We start from the raw sequence: 23,157 nt of genomic DNA on the forward strand, positions 1-23,157 counted from the left end.
AGTTGTTTTAATTGTTAGGCACCTATGTAAGTAGGTAATTTCAGATTCATTTTAAATAATTACAATATTTTGACTTTTAATTCTCACTTCTCACACTAAATAAGGCCAGTAATTGCTGCTATTAGCCTACGCGATAAGATATTCAAGTAGTCATGAAGATAGTCTTCCTAGTTATGTTTACAAATGATATTATTTATTCGAGTCGAGATCATACAGTACGTGAACGGTTGCATAGCTGCTTTTTCCTATATATTAGAATTATATTTTTTTTATACTTTATATGTTACCAAGTACCTACAACAAATTTGAAATTGGCAAGAATTATAGTATACAAATTAGTAGAAAATGTCTGGAACGTCAGTGAGCAACTCTCAGTAAATGTCAATCATCCAGTATGGATATAAAGTTCATTTTAGGTTATCAATAAATGATAACAACAAATATTGTTTCCACATGTAAAAGCTTATTTTAAACAACGACCGAGGCTAGTGTACAGAATATCAAACAAAATGAATGCAAATTTAGTAAATACATGTGTTCTAAACGCATCTCGGAGATATATTGGATTGTCATCACAATTATTGAAGAAACCGGCACGAATACCACTGTGGAATATAAACCTTCAGGTGAGTACATTTGTTTCAATATTATATTTTAGTGTGGCAGGGTCAGAAAGGAAAAGTCTAATTTAGTACGACAAATGAACAAACACGAACAAGGAGTTCACCAGAATTAATTTTTTTATTTTTATATAACTTTACGGCTTTAGATAGCCCTTTACATCCCGTTAGTGTTGCTGAATAAACACTTTCTAGCCCTAAAACAATATAACAATTGTGAGTAATGATTTAATTTTATTAAATTAAGTCAATTCACCAATAAATATACCAAATTCATGTAGGTCTATTAGAGTCACTCAATAAGTTAAATCTACCGTCAGTTCGGAAAATAGTCCGAGCCATGAAGAACTGACAAACTCTGCCCTAGCTCTTTACGAATGCTATTGTACATCATTATTATAATTTTATTATTAAAACTTAGGTTGAGGATGATTACAATGACGATCAGTATAATTCTGATATTAAAGTATGTACATTAATTTTCATTCAATAAAATTAATAAAGATAATTAATTCAGCAGGCGACTTGAAGAGACCAGTCCCTACAAGCAGAGTTTGAATAAGTTTAAGAGATTTATTATAGATTGTACATATCTACTACACTTCATTAATTATACAATGGATAAAGCGTAATAGTACTTTATATGTACCAGCCAACAATGAGTGATACAGAGGACGGTTGTTATTATTACATTTATATATTCTCCTTATTGTATATATTATGACGTGTTTATTATATATTTGAATTTGAACCGAAAACAAACATCCTCTGCATCACTCACTATATTATATATTTATGTAAGAGGCTGGTAGTTAAGCAATAACAGGTTACATCCGCCGGATGTACTACTTTTTGTATGTCATTTAATGTTATATTACCTAGTATAAATTTTCATTTTAAAAATTAATAGACAATTTAAAGATCTATTTCAATTTTTAATTATACTAACTCTGTAACTTAATAATATTTAGGCTAAAAATTACGGGATTTTGCCTCTTTTGAACAAAAACCTTCTGATCTTCTGTTTTCTACTAATATCGTTACATTACATTGATTAGAAGAACTAACTTATCGTCTTATGTCCGTACTTTATAAGGAATATTGCTTAAAAAATGCGTTGCATTTCTACTTAGCTCTATATAGATACGTTAATATTACATAGAGTTTTATAAATTCAAATTCAAATACTTTATAGTTAGTAAATATAAAAATTGCGAATATTTCTGGATGCAGATGTTTGTTACTTTTTTACACAAATACTGGTAGATGGATTCAAATGAAATTTTGGTATACAGGCAAATCACTTGTCACATATTCTATTGATATTCTAATTTACTACTTGCTCATTCCAAGCTCCATTCTATATTCTTATTTGTACCGTCGCTATATTCTAAAAAGATAATTGGCAACACTGGTTGCATTTATAAAAAAAAAGTACCCGCCCTAAAACCTAAAGTTTATTTTAGTTCTTCAAAAGTAAACACGTAAGTTAAAAATGGGAAATGAATAATAGTAATACTTTTTTAGCAGTGTAGTAATTATATAACTTTATTAATAAATTATAACCAAACGCTATACAAACTTAAATAAAATTATATTGATTTAAAATTTGCAAGCCATTCCAATACAGAACAACTCATCCCATGCGCCTGCGCACATTTCTTATTAACCCATAGTAATTATTTACTTCATTTATTTATATAGTAATCGTCTATATATAAGTGCTTTATTATTGCCACTATACTAAATTTGTAAAGTATTACTTATTTATTATCAATAACAGTTCCAATAGATTAAATTGACTGATGTAATATATCTTACAACAGAGTGGAGTTGTTTATTGTTGTTGTCATATGAAGAATAAGTTTTTATTAATGATTATGTTATCTCTAGTTATTGTATCATAGTCAGGTCATTGCTTACATGAACTGTGCAATACTAGCGCTTTATAATTCAGTCTGTATTCTCATATGAAAGGTGTAACTTGTGGACTATAATATAAATTAAATTATTTCAGGATAATACTATAAAAAAATTTACAACCACTACAATGAGTAGCCAACTTCTAAGTGGAAATGTATGGGACATTGACCCTGAACTTTTTGAAATAATTAAAAAAGAAAAGCATCGCCAACAATCTGGTCTTGAGATGATTGCTTCAGAGAACTTTACATCGGTTGCAGTACTACAATGTCTAAGTTCTTGTCTTCATAACAAATATTCTGAGGGCATGCCAAATCAGAGGTATGATATACATTATTTAAATAGGGTTATTATTTAATAACAATAAATATATTCTTAAATGTGCACTAATCATAACACCACATGCTGGGTTTTATTTATTAGTTTTATTTTATTTGTACATTTTCCATGTATTTTTGCTGTACATTTTTACAGGCTAAAATATAGTCGGTAATATTTAAACTATACTATACATATTTTTACTCTATAAAGTTCAATATAATTAACAAATTTTATATAAAATTAATGTAAATTTTTATATAAAATTATGTACATTCATTGAGAGCTTGCTTACAGATATTATGGTGGTAACGAATATATAGATGAAATAGAAATATTGGCACAGAAACGCTGCTTGGAAGCCTACAAACTCAACCCAGAAGAATGGGGTGTCAACGTTCAACCTTATTCAGGTATATTTTTTACTAGCATTTAGCTGTGACATTGTTATAGACACCATCTAATTTCAAATTCGACCAATGCTATTTGCATATTGCATATCTAGTACCACAATTATAAAGTGGACTTTCCAAAATTTGTAATTTTTGAGTTAAGCCAGTATATAAGTGTGTGATATATTCTGAAATATAATAATTTGTAAGAAAAATGGACTAATGCAGTATCAAGCAGTATGCTGTACAGTACCTAGTAATGTAATTTACCTCTAGATGGAAGGGATTGTTAGTAATGGGGACTAGTGCTTGCTAATGCACCATATCAGGTTAATCTCCATAAGGTCCCCTGGAAACCATTGCAATTAAATTCACATGAATTAGCGGAATGAATTGAATGCTTATCCTATCATCCTCAATTGGACCCACCTGTGTAAACCATTAGTGCAAGCGAGTGCTCTATGTTATCTCTTAAAAAAACTATAATAGAAAATACTACTACAATGAAATATAAATTTCCGATATATTATTATTGATTAAAATATATGATTTGAATGTTTATATTGAGTGTTTATTATTGTAATTATAATTTCAGGATCCCCAGCAAACTTTGCTGTCTATACTGGTATTGTGGAGCCACATGGTAGAATTATGGGTTTAGATTTGCCTGATGGTGGTCATCTAACTCACGGCTTCTTCACTCCAACTAAGAAAATATCAGCTACATCAATTTTCTTTGAAAGCATGCCATACAAGGTAATTAATCATAAAAATGAACATAGCATATTAAAAATAGTACTATATTAATAACAGAAATTGAATATGTACCAAGTGATGAGCATCATGATTTTTATTAATATCCTTAGTGATGCTTTCACTACCAGAGATTAAATAGAAATATAGTTTGTATTACTTGAAAGAGATCTTCCTTAGAAACCTATTTTTTTTTATAATTAATGCTACTTTCATGAGTCTTCTGTCATAGCCACTATTCACTTTTATAATTATTTTGTGGAATTAAAAAAATGGTGCTGTTCAAAATTTTATAGGGTAAAGTGGCCTCTTCGTTATGAATGGGCTACACTATTATTTTCGCCAGTTTTGTATCACTCAATATCTTAAGGTGCAGTTTAAAAATGTATATTTCATCAATTGGGTCAAGTAAAACAAATAATATAGTATAAGTTTATAAATAAGTAATATTTAAAAACTTTATGTTATCTTATATTTTATGTTTTACATATCTACTACGTATTTTTATTTTACGTCAATTAATCTATATATAGTTATTTATTTTATTTATTTCATCTCAATGAGTAATACAGTATTATTTGGTAGTAATACTTTATTATCATAAATATGTTTACTTAACAGATAAGGGGCCAAGTCAAGTATTACGTAAGCACTATAGGGGGCGGGGGGTCTTTACTTTGCTTATTTTGGATGACATGGGGGTAGGGGAGTCTGTATGATGATTACGTCATCGGTCGTAATTTACTTTTTTACACGAATGGCAACCCTCACATTGTCTTTGCTAAAAAAACAATACATTAATTGAGAGATGTTTACGTAAGCATGGGTGGAGGGGGTAAGAGCTTTGCTTACTTTTGCTGACAACGGGGGATGGGGGGTAAATAATTGTGATAAATCTGCTTACGTAATACTTGAATAGCCCCTAATGAAGTCACTCACATTTATTTATGAACACACAGTTTATGTTATATACTAGTAATAGAGATATAAAATTATGTATCTTTACATAATATAAGACAAAATCGCCACTGCTGTCTGTCCATTTATATCTTTTAAATTATTGCAACAGATTTTAATGCAATTTACAGCAATAGATCGTGATCACGAGCAATAACTATAAGTATAATACACGCGTGTTATAGTAGAGATCAAGTTGAAAAATTAAAACATTAATAATGAAAAAAGCCGGGACATGTCGCTAGTTTAAATATGATACTTGATAATAATAATGTAACTGCTTTATATAATACAATCATTAATAATAAACTCTGTAAACTATGTTTACATTTAGATTTAATTTATAGTAGAAGAATTCTACTAGATATAGGATATAAAATCCTATATTTAATTAATGTAATTATTTAACGTTTCAAATCTATACAGTGGTCACCATATTACTTTTCATATATCAGAAACCCGAAGATTGCCTGGAAAACCATTACTTAAATGTTTTATGATTACATCAATTAAATACTTCAATGGTATTGCATGCAGTATGCGACATTCATTATATCAGGGGTTATCTATCAAAGTGTAACAGTCAGCTGTTTATTTATATACGTTGATAGGTACTATATAGGTTGTCAACCAGATAAAGTGCAAGTTCTGTAAGCAGACTTCCAGAATCGATATCGTAATTATTTAATGCAATATTTACTACTCATTATACAACAACAAAGATAACTGATTTATCACATTACATACAGTATTTTAATAGATAGATAGTACTCCATAGATGTATCTATTGTCACGTATTAAATTTTAGATGATAAGTAAAATCCGACATAAAAAATAATAATATACCAGTTTTTAATACTATACTTATGTTTTTTACAGGTAGATCCTGTAACTGGCCTTATAGATTATGATAAGCTCGCTGCAACCGCAAAACTATTTAAACCACGACTAATAATAGCTGGAATCAGCTGCTACTCCCGCTGTCTCGACTACAAACGGTTCAGAGAAATCGCCGACGAAAATGGAGCTTATTTACATTCTGATATGGCACATGTATCAGGACTAGTCGCTGCTGGTGCGTATAGTTACCATAGTAATAATAATAATAAGAAGCTAGGATAATTCCTACTGCGTAAGGTATACTATAGTTCCAATCTAAGCCGAGCTTGTCTTATAATAACTGATAGAAATACTTAAATATATAATTTTGTAAATACATAACATATATAGAAAATAGCCTGACTTGCAAACAATTATACTAAGGAATACAAATGTTTGTACCGCGTGAGGAATCGAACCCGCGACCATTGGAAGTAAAGCAGTGTGCTAAATCGGAAGGCGGCCAACAATATTAAAATTAATCCATATTATTATTATTATAAATTCCGATGTGTGTCTGTCTGTCTGTTTGGGATCTTTTCACGGCTGAACGGCTGAATTAATCTTAAGGAAATTTAATATGGACATAGATTGTATCATGAAGATACGGCTTACAAGTCTGTGTGTTAAATTTAGGTTGTATCATATTAACACAAATCGTTAACTGTTGAATACTATTTATTTTTAGTATTGAATCTAATTTATTTATACTTCTAAACTTATTGAAGTCAACAATGTAAAGTCATTTATCAAATTGCATATCTTTTTTCAGGCATTATCCCTAGTCCTTTTGAATATAGCGATGTAGTTTCTACTACTACACACAAGACGTTAAGAGGTCCACGAGCCGGCGTCATATTCTATCGCAAGGGTGTTCGTTCAGTCAAGGCCAATGGAACTAAAGTGATGTATGATCTAGAAAGCAAAATCAACCAAGCTGTATTCCCTGGTTTACAAGGCGGTCCCCACAACCATGCAATAGCAGCAATAGCAACTACTATGAAGCAAGCCACCACGCCTGAGTTTGTTGAATACCAAAAACAGGTAATATTTTCTGTTCTCTGATACAATATACACTATATATCAAATGTACACATTAATAACATATGTATTTAAATAACACTAGTACCACACTCTCTGTACTTCCTTTTATGTATATCATCATATCATTTTTATGTATATCATAAGATGTTTTATTTACCTTTAAGCTATGTGGGATAAATTAAACGGTATGGAAAAAAAATGACATTCACAAGCGGCTTAAATGTTCTACATGAATATATTATTTTGGATTTTATTATGTCACATTTTAAGTGGTAATCGATAAAGAATTTGTGTAATAAAAAGGGGTTAAAAAAGTCACAATCTTCGCGTAAAAATGATGAAATCTAGAAGGGGAATAATTACTAAATCAGATATTTTGTGACGTCACGTTTTAATTTTAATATTAAAAAAACATAAGTTTTTAACTGATAAAGTTTTACAAGTTGTGGCAGAGAAGTGAAGTGGTGGTGAAAATTACTATGAGTGTGACGTAATTTATGAATAGCCTCATATCTATTTAAAGACTAATATTTTATATAATAAGTTATGTTAGCATAATCACATGATTAGTTCATCACGTTTCAAAGTTTTAGTCTTGAGACTGATAAGAAAGTGGTGTTGCAACTACGTCCAACTATGATAGTACATCCTTTTTGAGTGTAATTCTTATTTGTCAGTCACATTTGTGATTCTTTAAAATACTGTAATATAATAATAATAATATAATAAGGATGGTCATACAATTGGTATGACCATCCTTACCTCAAGTGTTTTATGAGGAAAGGATGGTCAGCATTTATCTAAGCTTGTGTTTAATTGAACTAAGAAAGGAATGTTTGGTTATGTCATGCTAATTTAGTTATAATGTACATTAGACATTCACTAATAAGAGAGAACCTGAAATTCTTAGCCTATTTTTGAATTTTTTTTCACAGTATTTTAATATGTATGTTACAGGTCATTAAGAATGCGCAGAGATTATGCGATGGACTCAAGTCCCGTGGATACCACATCGCCACGGGAGGCACCGATGTTCATCTTGTCTTAGTAGACGTTCGTAGCGCCAGCCTCACTGGAGCAACTGCCGAACGTATTCTAGAACTGTGTAGCATTGCGTGTAATAAGAACACAGTACCTGGAGATAAGAGTGCATTGAACCCCAGTGGTATTAGATTAGGTAAGTTTCATTTAGTTTTAAATATTATTCAGTTGCACTTCTTATATTATAAATATGAGTGCCTCTGTTTGTTACTTGATCAAGCTTTAAAAATGGAACTGTTTTTAATTAAATTTATTTCATAATTTTAATCTTATTATATTTTTTATATTATAGGTACTCCTGCTTTAACTACAAGAGGATTGAAAGAAGCCGACATTGATAATGTGGTTAATTACATTGACAAGTCACTACAAATTGCCCAAGCTGCTATAAAGATATCAGGGCCTAAATTAGCAGACTTCAACAAAGTTGTGGTAGAAAATTCGGATATTAAAAATAGAATCATTGCTTTGAGGACAGAAATTGAAAAATACAGTCAATCATTTCCTCTACCTGGCTTAGAAACATTATAAGCGTATTTACAATGATGTTTACAAAAACTTTTATATTCCTATATTACTTTTAACTTTAGTTTTAAATCTCCACTTTATTTAATAAGTTTTACTATATAGATTAAATAAGAGATGTTAATTTTCTTTTAATGTTTTATTTTACCTAAATTTATTCACCATGACTATATCTAGGATAGTGGTGAACTTTAATTACCACCCGCGCTCACGATAGTCTACACGGTAAGCTACGGCAGTTTAAGACACTTTCATACAATGAATAATTTTTAATTGTAATACACCTCCTTCAAGAGAAATTTTTAAATATCTTGTATAAATTGTGATGTGAACAATATAATAACATTTTAATCGGATTATTTTCCAATTTTAGATACATGTTGATGCTTTATTAGTTTTTTTTTATATAAAAATACAGTCTTATGGATGATAATGGTGCACCCTCCTGAGCTAACCGTTTACGCTGGCGGGACACCAATGAAGGATGATAAGATGAGCATGAAGTTAGCTCAGTTAGCGCACCATGAATTTATCACGATAGTATCCAGGGTAAACCATGTAGAGATCAAGCTGACATGGTACATTGCTATCAATGAGGTCTAACGATCTGCTTGCCACCAATACATCGAAGTTATTACCTAAAAATACAATTGCAATTTTAGGACATTACTGGTGTAGCGTTTTAACATACCAATTTACCTTCGATGGTCGCGATTTTAATTCAAACTGTATTCATGATATAGTATGATTAAGAGTCTTGGTGTTTTCAATATACATATTATGTAAGTTTTTAAAAAAACATATTTCATTATTTCTACTACTTGTCTAGTACTCATTAAACAATCACTGCATAGCTTGGTACTAGATGGCGCAGTGCGAATTGTCCGGGATTATTATTATGAATTTGAATTATATAATTATTTAAATTATGATGGATATATGTACATTAGCTCCATATAATCTAATCTTTATAAATATTATATTTCATAAATGACTAATTCTAATCTTCCACAATAGTATTTATTTTATTTATATATAGAACAGTCCCTCGATTTAATAAGAAAATAACTTTTGATAAGTCAGTGAATCAGTCTTTTGATAATGCAGGGCCGGATTAAGCACTACAAGGAATTAATAGGAACTATACAACTTGTATTGCCTAGTACAAGTCGTGTAGCCCCTCCCTATTTAAAAATGTATTCAAAAGAAGTCATTCAATGCTATTTTACATTTATATCATAAAACATCGAAAATTTTAATCATACTATATCATACTTATTGTAATATTGGATAGAAATTGTACTTAAATGTTTTAAATTTTTTTTGCGGTTGCGCGGGACGTACGGATGCGAATATCCTGTCATGAATTGAAATTGAAAAAAACTACGCTTTAGTCATTAAAAAGGATATCGACTCAAGCCATTCTCAAGCATGTACATTACAGTTTATGTTATTGGTTTTGATGCCTTGATTTGTTGTTGACTTGTCAAAATTTTGCTACGTATTTCTTTAGGCCATCTGTGGATTTTACTACAGTCGTTATTATCAGTTCAGATTTTTTTATCTGTGGTGTTTTATACATATGTATATGTTGCTAATTTCATTTATTTTCTTTCTCATATTAATTAATTTTACAACGCAGTTTTAACGACAACATTCTCAAAATTTGCTGTAGTGTTTTTATAGAAGAATATTTTTAAATATTCTTATAAAAACCTTATTTCACCACCGACCTTGTGTAAAAGAACTACGAACAAAATGTATTTTGCTTGACACATTGAAGTAGCAGTGAATTATTTACTTATCTGTTTTGATTAGTGTGTTCTCGATTTGTTGGATGTAAAAATAAATAATATGGATATATCTACAACTAAACGCATAATGTAAAAAGATAAAATCAGAACAAGAGTATGTATACAGATGTGTACACCGAACACCACCTGGAGCTCAGGCGAGTGAAATCACCATGACTATGTACCCTATGTCTGGAATGGTAGCAGCACCACAACAGGCGACTAATCAGGTTGCCCAAAACGGTAGCACCACATTGCCTCGGTCACATCATCAAAGAACAGGTAAATAATGTCTATTATATTTATTCATTGATTTTTTGTTCTGCTGTTATGTATTTGTAATATACACTTGATTATAAAAGAAAAATGTTAAATATTCCACACTCCATATGGATTAGAATCATTACAAAGTATATCAAAATATATAAATAAAACAATGTAATCCTAAAATAACTAATACTTAAATTTTATTTATTCACATCCAACCCATCATACTATATGTAGATTGAAATATCTTTCCAATTAGTGTGAAGACTGTAATGAAAGATATTTTTTTTAATTCACATAATAAATAAATGGTTGTATTCGAACATTATTTTTAAAATATGGACTAAGCATTAAAATATAGATTAAAAATTAAATGTGTGTACCAAATTCATATACTCTTAGTTATTTAAACTAACATTAAAAAAGTGTTATCTGAAACTAATATAATTTATGTCTCTTCTAATAGGGCGACCCCCAGCAGCTCCAAAATCTTATGACTACTTACTTAAAGTTCTACTTGTTGGAGATTCAGATGTAGGCAAACAGGAGATACTGCAAGACTTAGAAGATGGATCTGCTGACTCTCCCTTTTGCAGCGGCAGTGGTAAATATATAATAAATAAAAGACAGCCCTTATTTAATAGTAATAATTCCCTTTGTTGTGCATAAAAAAGTATTTACAAAAAAATCTGATACAACAATATGCTAACAAAAGGTGGCCTTATAATGCCAATATTAATCAATGCAGTCTCTAACAGACAACCTGACTTTATTTTCTTTTTAACAGATTTTTTTAGTTTATTACTACCATCATACAGTCTTGTAAACTATCCTACCCTGAAAATATGCATTACTACTTATAGACTTAAAAAACTAATTTGAATAATATTTTTTAATATATGGAAGTTACTTTGAATATGTGTGTGTTCTCTTACGAGCTTTGTCTTAAATTGCAATTCGGTATTATTACTTCTGGTTTAAATTCTAAGGATGACTTGGATCTGTAATAAAAAATAATTAATAACTCCACCCAAATGATTTACATGTTACTTTATTTAAGATCAGATGAAACGCTGCCATTATTTTTGTTATAGATACTATTGATATGGCATATGTTTATAAAAATGTTCATTGTTCATATTTTTTTATTTTTTTAATTCATATTATAATGGTCAGTAAGTTCTAATTGGCAAGTGGTTCTTAATAGATAAACTTCTACAGAAAATTAAAAGTGTACATTACATATTTTTTATTCTACATTATGCTATTTAGAATTATTACATTTTCTTTTTATTTTCAGCATACAAAACAACAACAATTTTATTAGATGGCAAAAGAGTGAAGCTACAGTTATGGGACACGTCAGGGCAAGGCAGATTCTGTACAATTATTCGTTCATACTCAAGGGGGGCGCAAGGCATTTTATTAGTTTATGACATCACAAATAAGTGGTCTTTTGATAGTATTGACAGATGGCTAGAAGAAGTTGAAAAGGTATTGGATAAGTTGTAATTGACTTTTATTATGAATATTATTTGTGTAACTGCAAAGTAAACAGCCTAATAAAAATCTATTCTGGATTGTACACTATTAAAATAAATGTAATGGTATATTGAAGATACATTGAGATACATACATATAACATTATACAGAAATAACTTGTGTGAATGTTGTTTCTTATTTGGATGGTCTGATATAGTGAGAAACCTTGGCTATAAATAATTAATTACAGTCTTAATTAGAAAACATATGTATCATGACTTGAATTATTAGATATGTTATATCAAACAACATTAGTGCATTCAATAGACTTTAAATAAAGAGTTTTATAAATTTGTTTTTTAGCATGCACCAGGAGTTCCAAAAGTGTTAGTCGGCAACCGATTACATCTAGCATTCAATCGACAAGTACAGGAGCGTGATGCTGAATTATATGCAGCTAAAAATCATATGGCTTTTTTTGAAGTTAGCCCATTGTGCGATTTTAATATTAGGGAAAGTTTCTGTGAACTTTCTAGGATGGCATTACATAGAAATGGCATGGAAAGATTATGGAGAAGCAATAAAGGTTAGCAGTTTTTCATTTACTTTGGTCATTTTGCGAACTTTAATTTTATAATTGTTACTCACTAATTAAACATCGAACATACTGGCTACAAGACTCAACTGGATGTCAGGTCAATCTATTTAAATTTGAAATATTAAGTACATTCCAAATTTAAAGATATATTATTGCTAACACTAATTTTATCTTTAGTGGGTATCAAATATATAGTCATATAGTCTTGTTGGTAAAAGCACAGATAACATAATATTACATACAGATACCCCATCCCATACAAGAAAATGGTTCCTTCCTAACTCGGGCTATTCTTCGGGCTATTTTATTTCGCCACCGTAGCCGCTAGATGTTAGATCTGAAGCAGTTCGGATTACTAGTGGGTGCTTAGTAACAAAGCATGAAAATAGATGGCAGTCAATTCAGTCTACATGACATCTGTTTTGCAAAGATATGTATATAATAGATATGTAGGTAACTGTATCGTGTACCTCATTAGGGACGATTCAAGATTCAATGTAAATGTGTAGGTATAATATCGTTAGCCGACACTCTGCAGATATGGCTTATGTGCCAATGTATATACCTATTATGTTATGGTTTATTTTACATTCCATGCCTATTTTTTTGATATGTTGTAACGCGTCTGCGCTATACGTATAGCCTGATTTTGATACGTTTATACTCGTACGTATCAAAATCGGGCTATACGATTTTTTATTTCAATCGTTATATGTATGAGACTGATTTTAGCTACAATTAATTTACTGGTATATACCTCATGTATTCTACGATGTACCCCTCTTTTACCTAATGAGAATTCCGCTATATCTTATATATAAATTTTGTATCACAGTGTTAGTTGCCATATTTCTCCCACATTTTGATGAAATTTGATATGTATACTTGCCAGGTCTGAGGTAGGGTTGTTATCTATTTTTTATACCCCTAAGTCATAGGGGTGGCCTACCCCGAAAAAATATTTTTTTGTATTATGGACAATTTTTTATTTATTTATAATGTTACATTGAAAATACATACACGCCTAAATTTTCACCCGTCTTTCACCAACCCCTATTTTTAATAGCGATATTCTTACAAATGTCTCGCTTTCACGCCAAAACTACTGAACTGATTTAATTGAAATTTGGTAGACAGATAATGTAGACCCTGAGAAAGGCTACTTTTTAATGCGAAAAAGTATTGAAAGGGGAAATGAAAGGCTATATGAGGATATCGTAATTTTTAAAGTCAGATCTTGTAAGATTAAGTGAACAGGGTCGGTCTAGGTTTTTCATTATTAGAAATGTGTAACGGGGTAACACGTTATTTAGTGCGAAATTGTGTATATTACAATAAAATTTAACGAGAAAATATTACAATGATGTCACTGGGACACTCATTGCCTTACTACTATATCGTCCGTTAGTCGCGAACTTTCTGGAAACACGAGAGGCGCGCTCCTATTGGTCGGTCGGCGCGGTTACCGCGCGTAGATGAGTAGATGAGGTAGATGAGTCTTAGTACTTACTACATATACATACGTAGTATACATATGGGTGTTACAAATGTTTTTATTACGAGTAATATTACTCTGTTATCTAAGCAAGTAATGTGTGCTTATTTTGAACTTGATAACATTCTGAATTACTCGTATATCTTTCAATATCTTTAGCGGTATAAACCAGGTTATGTACTACTACTAGTATTGTTAGTGAGGGATAAAGTTGATGAACAAAAATAAAACAATATTCGTATTAAAAATATATTCATCTAATATTTTTGGCATTATTTTTAAGTTTCTTCCAAATACAAGGGGTCTGACATGGGGTGTTATGTACCTACATTAAAAGATACTTTTTGAAATGTATGAAATGTATGTACCTACATTAAAAGATAATTTTTGACATGTATGAAATGTATGAAAGAAATGTATGTACCTACATTAAAATATAATTTTTGAAATGTATGAAAGTAATGTATGTACCTACATTAAAAGATAATTTTTGACATGTATGCAATGTATGTACCTACATTAAAATATAATTTGTATGAAATGTATGAAAGAAATGTATGTATGTACCTACATTAGAAGATAATTTTTGACATGTATGAAATGTATGTACCTACATTAAAATATAATTTTTGAAATGCATGAGATGTATGAAAAAAATGTAGGTACCTACATAAAAAGTTCATTTTTGAAATGTATGAAATGTATGAAAGAAATGTATGTACCTACATTAAAAGATAATTTTTGACATGTATGAAATGTATGAAAGAAATGTATGTACCTACATTAAAAGATAATTTTTGACATGTATGAAATGTATGAAAGAAATGTATGTACCTACATTAAAATATAATTTTTGAAATGTATGAAAGTAATGTATGTACCTACATTAAAATATAATTTTTGAAATGTATGCACCGTACAATAACAATACACGTTAAACATTATACCATAGAGTCATACGCAAGTTAAAAACAAACTGCTATGATATTAATGAGAAAGAAAATCAACTTTATGGTATTCGAGTTAGGGTCGATTTCTCTCTTTTTTTTAAATACTATTTTAATCTTACCAGTTGCCAGTATTCGAAGACAGCTACGATTCGTACTCGATATTTTAAATTATTATTTAATCGATTTTTCAGTACAAATGTAAATAACCAACGACACTAATAATGTACTACTATATTCCGTTCTTTGAAACGGAACACTGCTATAATACAAAATAATGAAAATTTACTGTTCACAACGACTCATTAAAAGCATCATCGAATAATGCGCTGTAATAAAATCCTGTTATCGATTATTCAAAAAAATCGATAATACATGTATTTATTTTTAATATGACAACACTTTAGTATTACATGCTTGTTCGGCTATTTTTAATTTACTTAAAAATTTTTTATATGTTTAATTTACAATAATAATATATTAAGTGCTTCTTATTGGAAAATATAAAAAAGACATTTAATTAGGCCGATACAAATGACGACAATGCCATCTATGAAAGCATTTTGAAAACATTGAGCCCCATATTAGCACTGATTAAAGTGTAATTAAGTACTGGAAAATAACAAAATGAGTAAATATATGAAAATTACTTTTCTAAACGCATTATTTCATTTTAACATGTATATATAACTTTTTAAAAATTGATTAAACATTTTTGAAAACACAGTTTTGTTTTTTAAAACGTTTGCAAAACTATGAAGAATTCCATCGATACCAATCACGCCATCTATATGCAACTTTTAGCAATAATAATGGCTACTTCCTCATTGAGTGCCACTGGTAAAAGCCTGCACAGTATGAACACTTGTGAAATTACAGCACAGCAGAAGCACAACTCTTTCGTCACCTAGCTTTGTGACGTTAATATGTATGTGATACTACCTATGATTGGGTAGTATCATGTTCACTGAAATATCTCATCCTACAAACCTCCAGCAAGCAAGCAGTTGCAGTTGAATTTCTATTTGAGACACAATTTTATGAGACACAATTTTAACCAAGTCAAAAATATAATTAACGGCTATTTAGTCATTTTTAAACTTAATCAATTTGATTAAGGAGATTTGACGTAAATTTCCAAATGTTATCAGTAAACCATTTTTTATGAAAGTGCAATTAGAAAACCTAGACTTAAATGACATTATTTGTAACACACAGTTTCTTTTTCATATACAGTACTTAGCCTCCAAGAGTTATGTTGTCGTGCTATCGTTGCCCGTACGTCTGTGTACGGGCTGGAACGGCTGCCGCTGCCGACAACGCTGAAGTGCCACCTGAAGTCGTACGCGATCTCTGCGGCGCCAAGTAGGCATCGGGCGCGGACCACCAAACATCCGCACCACGCGCGCCTCAACTGCACCGGAAATCGCAACATGTGCACCATCGCTTGAAGACACATCCTGTGATCGTGACATGTGTGACCACTGAACATTAACACGGTTCGAATCTACGACAGATGTGCATTCGTAATGTCAATAACACGATTCAACTGATGACTATTTCGAATCTGGGATGACTTGTAATCTGAGGACTGAATCAGATATCAATGCATATCTCAAAGCGTTATATGACATTTTTGTACAAAATATTTTTTCCATACTAAATCTTTGATATTTATACGACTTTGGTTATATGTACAAACTTTCTGACTGCCAGTAGTATATTTATACACATGTAAATGTTTCATTCACACTTTGATGGGCCGATGAATTTATAAGAACCATTTTTATTTCCACAGCCTCCCAGAAATGAAAGAAAAAATAAAGTACTATGATCTTAATATTTGTATAATTACTCATATTCACGTTCGGATTCACAAATTTATAGATCAGGTTCAATGCTTATATATTTATGTCTTCACACATCCATGAAATATATCCATAATATATCCATAATATATAATATGTAGATGGGACCGGGGATACATTATTGTAGTATTGCGCGAAGCGTTAATTTATCTTCAATATATTAACATTAATTGCATTGGATTATATTATTGAATAATATAGCAGTATTTATTTTTTTGTTTTAATCGATCATTTTAGCTGTACTTAATTAATGAAAATGTCATTCATTATTTTCACATGTGTGTAAATATGTTATGCAATACATACAATTATAGTAGTTATCCACATAATTATGAAATATTAATTAAATAAGTTGGAATATTCCTAACACAAAAGCAGGCTGTAACTAACAACGGATTTGTGACTAGATAATAGGGACACTAGATTAGATATTGTTACTTAACAAATATGTGAATATAAGTGTTATTTAATTATAATAATGTGAATATTTTTTAGTACGGCGAGAAGGCCATTTATTTGTCCATCTATATTGTACGAAACTATCTTAAAATTGTACTAATATTATTATTACGTGCCTAGCTATATGAATAGTAATCTGGTGATAAATACAACAGGTCATAAGTGCCATGATTTTTCTGGTGCATTGAATCACTGTATTTATGCTTTTCCACTTGTATAATTATATTAACAATTAAGTATGTAACCATTTAACACAAGTATATAACCACTTAATCCTTGTATATGTGAAAGTTTGTATATTTGTTCCTTATTAGCATAAAAACTGTTTAAAAGTTTTGTATTTATTTTTGCGCTCAGATTATGTCAGCTTACCTTATTAGAACATCATTAATACCGCCAATTTCTCCCCGTGCCGCGATACAAACCATAATGGAAACCCACGTAACCAAAGTCGCAAACTAATATTTATAGTGTAAACTCTGTATTTAATTTATACATTATTACTTTGCTGGATAAATTTCTAAGGTAAAACTACTCTCAATCACTTGTATCTATTTACATTAATAAGTACAATTGAGCCAATTAACATAATATCGGAGTTCACATAACTCACATGCTAATTTGTGTAAATTTAGCATGTGAGTTATGCTGTTACACTTATTTGTCCATTATAATAAGTATGTAATATTCATATTGTATGTAATATAATATTCATATAAAGTAATTGTACATATTTTGTCTAAATTTATAAATATTGTGCAAAGTTAATTGTGTACTAAAAATTCGTAACTATAAGAACGTCGATATAATATGGTGACTATTTTCTGAAACATTATTTACGGAGTAACATGATATAATTTCGTATGTTACTATGTGGTTCTTTATTATTCCGTGTCTATTCAAAGTTCAGTTTCTTATTAAAGATGTCAAACTATTTTTGGCATTTGAATACTTTAACTCGTGTCTCTTAATAAGACTAATTATAAAGTTATTAAAAGTAATTTTAATTGTATTATTAGGGTTATTGCAGATATGTACTTCACAGCATAAACCAGCATAAAAAATTAAGCTGACCCGTGGCGTTGGTAAAGTGTAAAATCAGTAAAAAATCTAGAAACATGCCCAAACTATTGACGAAGTATTTAAGTCACCACAAGTACTAAATTTCGCAATATATTAACCGTAATGAGGATACTACATTATTACATATACCTACTCGTATGATTCAAAACCATTGCCTAAAAACATAAAGAAGCGTCAATCGGCGTTTATAAATTCACAGCAACAATGTGGCTTAATTAATTAAAAGCCATCAATAATGAATTCATCGCTACACCCTGGAACTTAAGTGAACAGTGCGATTTCAGATGAGCTTGCTCCCGCATACACTTAGATTGTGGAATGAATTACCTGCCGAGGTTTTCTCTAGAAATACAGGATAGCCTACAGTAACCGTTTGCCATCAGATGACACGTATGCTAGTTTGCCACCATCGTGGTATAAAAAAAATTACTTCGTCGTATTATATCAAACTATCCTGATTGCTACAATCCGTCCCTAAAACTAGCAAACCCAAACATCAATTGATTAATATATTTATTTATAACGGCTAATCATCTGACATTTATCAATTATAACCAAATGATATCAATATTTTATATTATAATAAAACAATCACAACTTTGTATTTATAATTATTTTTCCTTATTTGGTTCGTATATTATAAAATTGCATGAACTTATCAGTTTCTTTATGTTATGAAAATATATTCCAATTTTATACTTATTCTATTCGACATATTACAAATTTAGAATCTAAACGTCTTTAGCTGAATTACCTCTTTAGCTAGAATAGACGATATATTATTTTTTTAATAAATACATGTATAAATATAGAATATTTTATTACTTTAAAAATTAACTGTATTGTAGTCAAAACAAATACTTGTATACTATTCTAAAGACAGGTCGTTAATGTTTGACGCGTGCACAATTACACCAACCGAAGTTATTGTATATAGTGTATTTATCAATTACTTATGTTCGTATTTTTGTGATAGTTTTAGTTTCTATAAATCCAAATACACTAATGCAAGCTATAAGTTTGGGTTAGATGATACAGTCATAATGTTATTTCTGCTATTATTATTGTAAGTTGTGAAATAAAACTAATTTATAATTAAACAATGTCGTTTATATATCCCATGTAAACTATTACAATATACTGTATATTTTGAATTAAGATAATAATTAGAATAATATACTATATATATATATATACTCTTCAATATATATATAACTAAAAGATAAAAAGAATTCGACAATAGCAATATTTTGTTTAATAATATATAATAATAAACACTTCTCAGAGACTCAGAGTGACACCCTAAAGGAATCCCTAGCGTATCCTGAAGTGATGAGTCAGTTCATGTTATCATATGCTAAGAAAATAAGCCATCGCTACGCATACGGTAGTAAGAAAGCATGTGTGCTGGAATAATAAATTCAATTATTTTTGGTATTTAATATTTTATTGTCGTGCTATTATTTAATTCAACTTTACATATATTTCATTATTATCTCCTTTCCATTTGTTTTTTATAGAACTTTATTGTAAATAACGAAGAACGTACTCGTTCAAGTATTGTCTGTTATGTCCATTCTAGCCATCGTATGAATGACCACAGACACCGTAGTCGAATTTTCGCTCATAATGGCAAGCTAAAGACGGGGTCGTTTATTTTAAATAAATGATTGTAATATTACAATAGAACACAATGATATACAATAAATAAATAAAAAACTGACACTTAAGTAGCGAACACTGTCGGTTGTGTTTTCTTAAATTCATGCGCCGCGCGCTTGCTCGAAACGCATTCTCCGCATGTATAACAAAAAATAATCAATAGTAAATAACATGCGCGTATACCACCTTGAGTTGAAGTATATTTCATTGGTTTTTATATTTAAACAATGTTTTTAATTCTCAGTGTTGATTGTATAGTGGTATAATAAACGCAAATGTTTGATAGAACAAAGCAATGTAAACTTTCACATAAAATGATGATTCGTCTAAACAATTTTTTGTACGTTTTCAATTTACGTCAAGGCACAATTCTTATAGCCGTCCATCAAATAGTAAGTAGACAATTTCATATTTTGTTCTACCCAAAGAAATACTGACTTTCAGTATTTTTTCATGAAAAAGTATTTTTATTAACGCATAAACAGGAATTCCGTAACAGACAAGCATAACAGTGTACATGACAAGATATAAACAATCATCAAAATTGAACATATTGCTGTTCACGATATTGGGGAAAAATAAAAACTCCAATTAGAATTGAAAACCTCTTCGTCTGTCTGTTGTAAACGGCCCTCAGTCGTAATAGTAAAATAGAACCTAAGACAACCACACCAGTGTAAAGCCAGCCAATTTATAAAAGCATTAAATCTCTTAAGCAACACCTACCTAAAAAACATTAAATAACTAATTCGAGAGCTATCTGAAGTCTGATAATTTTTTTTCTATTATGTATCATATATAAATTAGAATAATTAAAAATATATATTAAAATACTTAAAAATATATATGCTGTATTAATTTATTCAGGCACTATCTTCGTTCGTGTTGATAATATTACTCGTTGGTATATCTCATGTCGGTGAGATGCTATCAATGCTACACAATGATATGGAAGATGATGCAGAGAGGAGAGGGTTCTATGAGGTAGCCGCCTATGGAGAACAGTTGACTTTCCACGAAGGAGACGTAATCAGTACTAACAACCAACGAAGGTTTGCTAAGGCGCAACATCTGGCATCAGGTAGATTTAAATATTTATATTAAGTATAATAATGATATTTAAATAGTTATTTTATAGTTTCTAATATATAAAAATCCAGTTCGGCAGTGTTCGTTATCAAACTCCTTTGAAAAGGCTCCCTTGTTACAATACGATACAATACATGAAATAAAAAATGATACAATACGTGATAAGGGTGGCCATTCCAAGAAATATTTATATAGAGAAGCAAAATTTGCTGAGTCAGCTAGTATTTTAGTACACTTTTATGGATAATGTAATGGTGCACCCGCATGCGCTAACGGTAGACATGTTTAATACCCATAATACAAACGCTGGTTAGCTTAGGACTAGATGGCAATGTGTGAATTGGCAAGGGTTACTATTATTATTTATATTAAACATATTTATGGCCTGATGGAAGAAATTACCGCACTATACTATCGAAACTAGATGTGTCACGTGACTCAGTTGCAGACTGTAAAGAAACCTCTTGTTTAAAGATCCCTATGCTATATATATTTTCTACATTACAGTAACGGTGATATTCTTGTACACTAGTACGATACTGACGTCCATATACCTGATGTGCTGCATTTCGCTGCTTCACGGCGCTGTTAAGTACAAGCGGGAGTACGTGGTGCCGTGGATAATGGCCGCGTGCGTGGGTGTTGGACTACTCATTGTCGCCATAGTTATTGGTGATGGATACCCATGTGTTATCAACCTCTTTGGGGGGCATAATCTTTATCGTAAGTCTTACTGACCCACTGGCCACATATTTTCATATATTGTATTTTTTATTATTAAGAATATTATTTGTTTAGGTACAGGATAGTCTATTGTATAAGGTAGCCAAAGACTTATTTTGTTCTGTGGTTAAACTTATATATTTAAGATAAAAAATAGCTGGTTGAAGTGCTGTGTATTATAGGTACGTCAGCTGTTATTTTTTTTATTTATTTGTCTATAGTCTAAAAAAAACCTTAGTAACATCAGTGCAATACCACCATATTAGATAGGTACTTTGTTACACCAACATTGATAAAAAATATCATACAACGGTCGGTTCTATTACTAATACAATATCGCATATTATAAAACCGTTATAAGGGGAGTAGGCAGAAACGCACTAAGAACTATTTGGCGCATATGTGAAATTAAATAATCTTATACGTACACTTATATGTATTAGCACAGATAACATAATATGTATTATACCTAAATAATTCCTAATATTTATATTGTAATTAACTTTCAGATTTCGGATGTGCGCTTTTCGTTTTGACATTCATTTACGCAATTTGCGCGGTGAGTAGCTTCGCGCTGGAGACCGGCGGCAGATGTCGCGCCGCGCGTGCCACAAGCGACGAGAGAGGAGAGAGACTGCTACTGCTGGACCACGTAGCCCACTCTAGCCTGCTCTCTGCCGCCCAACTGAATAAACTGTCCCACGGCACGCGGTCACAATTCGTTTAAGTCGGACTTCTTAGTTACAAATGCCTAATACTACACTTTTGCCTTCCGTCCGGCGAAATATTTATTTGCAAAATACTCATCGTTTCAGCCTGTTTTCGAAATATCAATAATATACTGGACGTACTGTTTAAATTTTATTCGAGCACTTAAAATTATTACGAATTGTAAACAACTAACAAACATGATGATATTCACATCAAAGGTCATAAATTACATAAAATGTTATGATATAATAGTTCAACAATTTAAAAATATATATATCATTCAAGTACTAGCGTCAACTACGGCAAATTGACTGTTGAGAAGCAAATTCTCTCCAGATTACTGCTATGCATTCGTAGATGTACCTACGTCTATTATTCTAATAATAATATTCTATGTAAAAACTCCAAAACAACCCGTTATTTGTGGTAAAGTCAATTATGTATAAAAGTTCACAAAAAATATTCTTTACACTAGTAACGAATATTTTTTGTGAACTTTTGCTAAATTAATTATATTTTATACAGAAA

At 30.5% G+C, this 23,157-nt stretch overlaps 3 protein-coding genes across 4 annotated transcripts; all 3 read left to right on the forward strand.

The window, feature by feature from the left end:
- Positions 1-434: 434 nt before the first annotated feature.
- LOC131842525 (serine hydroxymethyltransferase) lies at positions 435-8,580 on the forward strand. 2 transcript variants are annotated; one of them, XM_059191085.1, is made up of 8 exons: positions 435-626; positions 2,638-2,864; positions 3,159-3,274; positions 3,849-4,009; positions 5,843-6,038; positions 6,615-6,886; positions 7,844-8,063; positions 8,220-8,580. In XM_059191085.1, the coding sequence occupies exons 1-8, from the start codon at positions 510-512 to the stop codon at positions 8,456-8,458; spliced, it is 1,548 nt and encodes a 515-aa protein (XP_059047068.1). In that variant the 5' UTR covers positions 435-509; the 3' UTR covers positions 8,459-8,580. The 2 variants fall into 2 exon arrangements, with proteins under 2 accessions (XP_059047068.1, XP_059047069.1); XM_059191086.1 differs by lacking the exon at positions 435-626 and adding an exon at positions 2,031-2,104.
- A 1,452-nt stretch (positions 8,581-10,032) lies between these two features.
- LOC131842548 (ras-related protein Rab-40C) lies at positions 10,033-16,918 on the forward strand. Its single transcript, XM_059191119.1, has 5 exons — positions 10,033-10,527; positions 10,979-11,116; positions 11,813-12,006; positions 12,358-12,580; positions 16,271-16,918. Exons 1-5 carry the CDS (start codon positions 10,419-10,421, stop codon positions 16,483-16,485), a joined length of 879 nt encoding a protein of 292 aa, XP_059047102.1. The 5' UTR covers positions 10,033-10,418; the 3' UTR covers positions 16,486-16,918.
- A 3,240-nt stretch (positions 16,919-20,158) lies between these two features.
- LOC131842599 (uncharacterized) lies at positions 20,159-23,132 on the forward strand. The gene is made up of 4 exons (XM_059191176.1): positions 20,159-20,498; positions 20,974-21,187; positions 21,703-21,918; positions 22,428-23,132. The coding sequence occupies exons 1-4, from the start codon at positions 20,382-20,384 to the stop codon at positions 22,643-22,645; spliced, it is 765 nt and encodes a 254-aa protein (XP_059047159.1). The 5' UTR covers positions 20,159-20,381; the 3' UTR covers positions 22,646-23,132.
- The last annotated feature ends 25 nt before the right edge of the window (positions 23,133-23,157 follow it).

Source organism: Achroia grisella, unplaced genomic scaffold (assembly GCF_030625045.1).
Source record: "Achroia grisella isolate CSIRO2021 unplaced genomic scaffold, CSIRO_AGI_Agris_v1 utg241, whole genome shotgun sequence".
Taxonomy (NCBI): Eukaryota; Metazoa; Arthropoda; class Insecta; order Lepidoptera; family Pyralidae; genus Achroia; species Achroia grisella.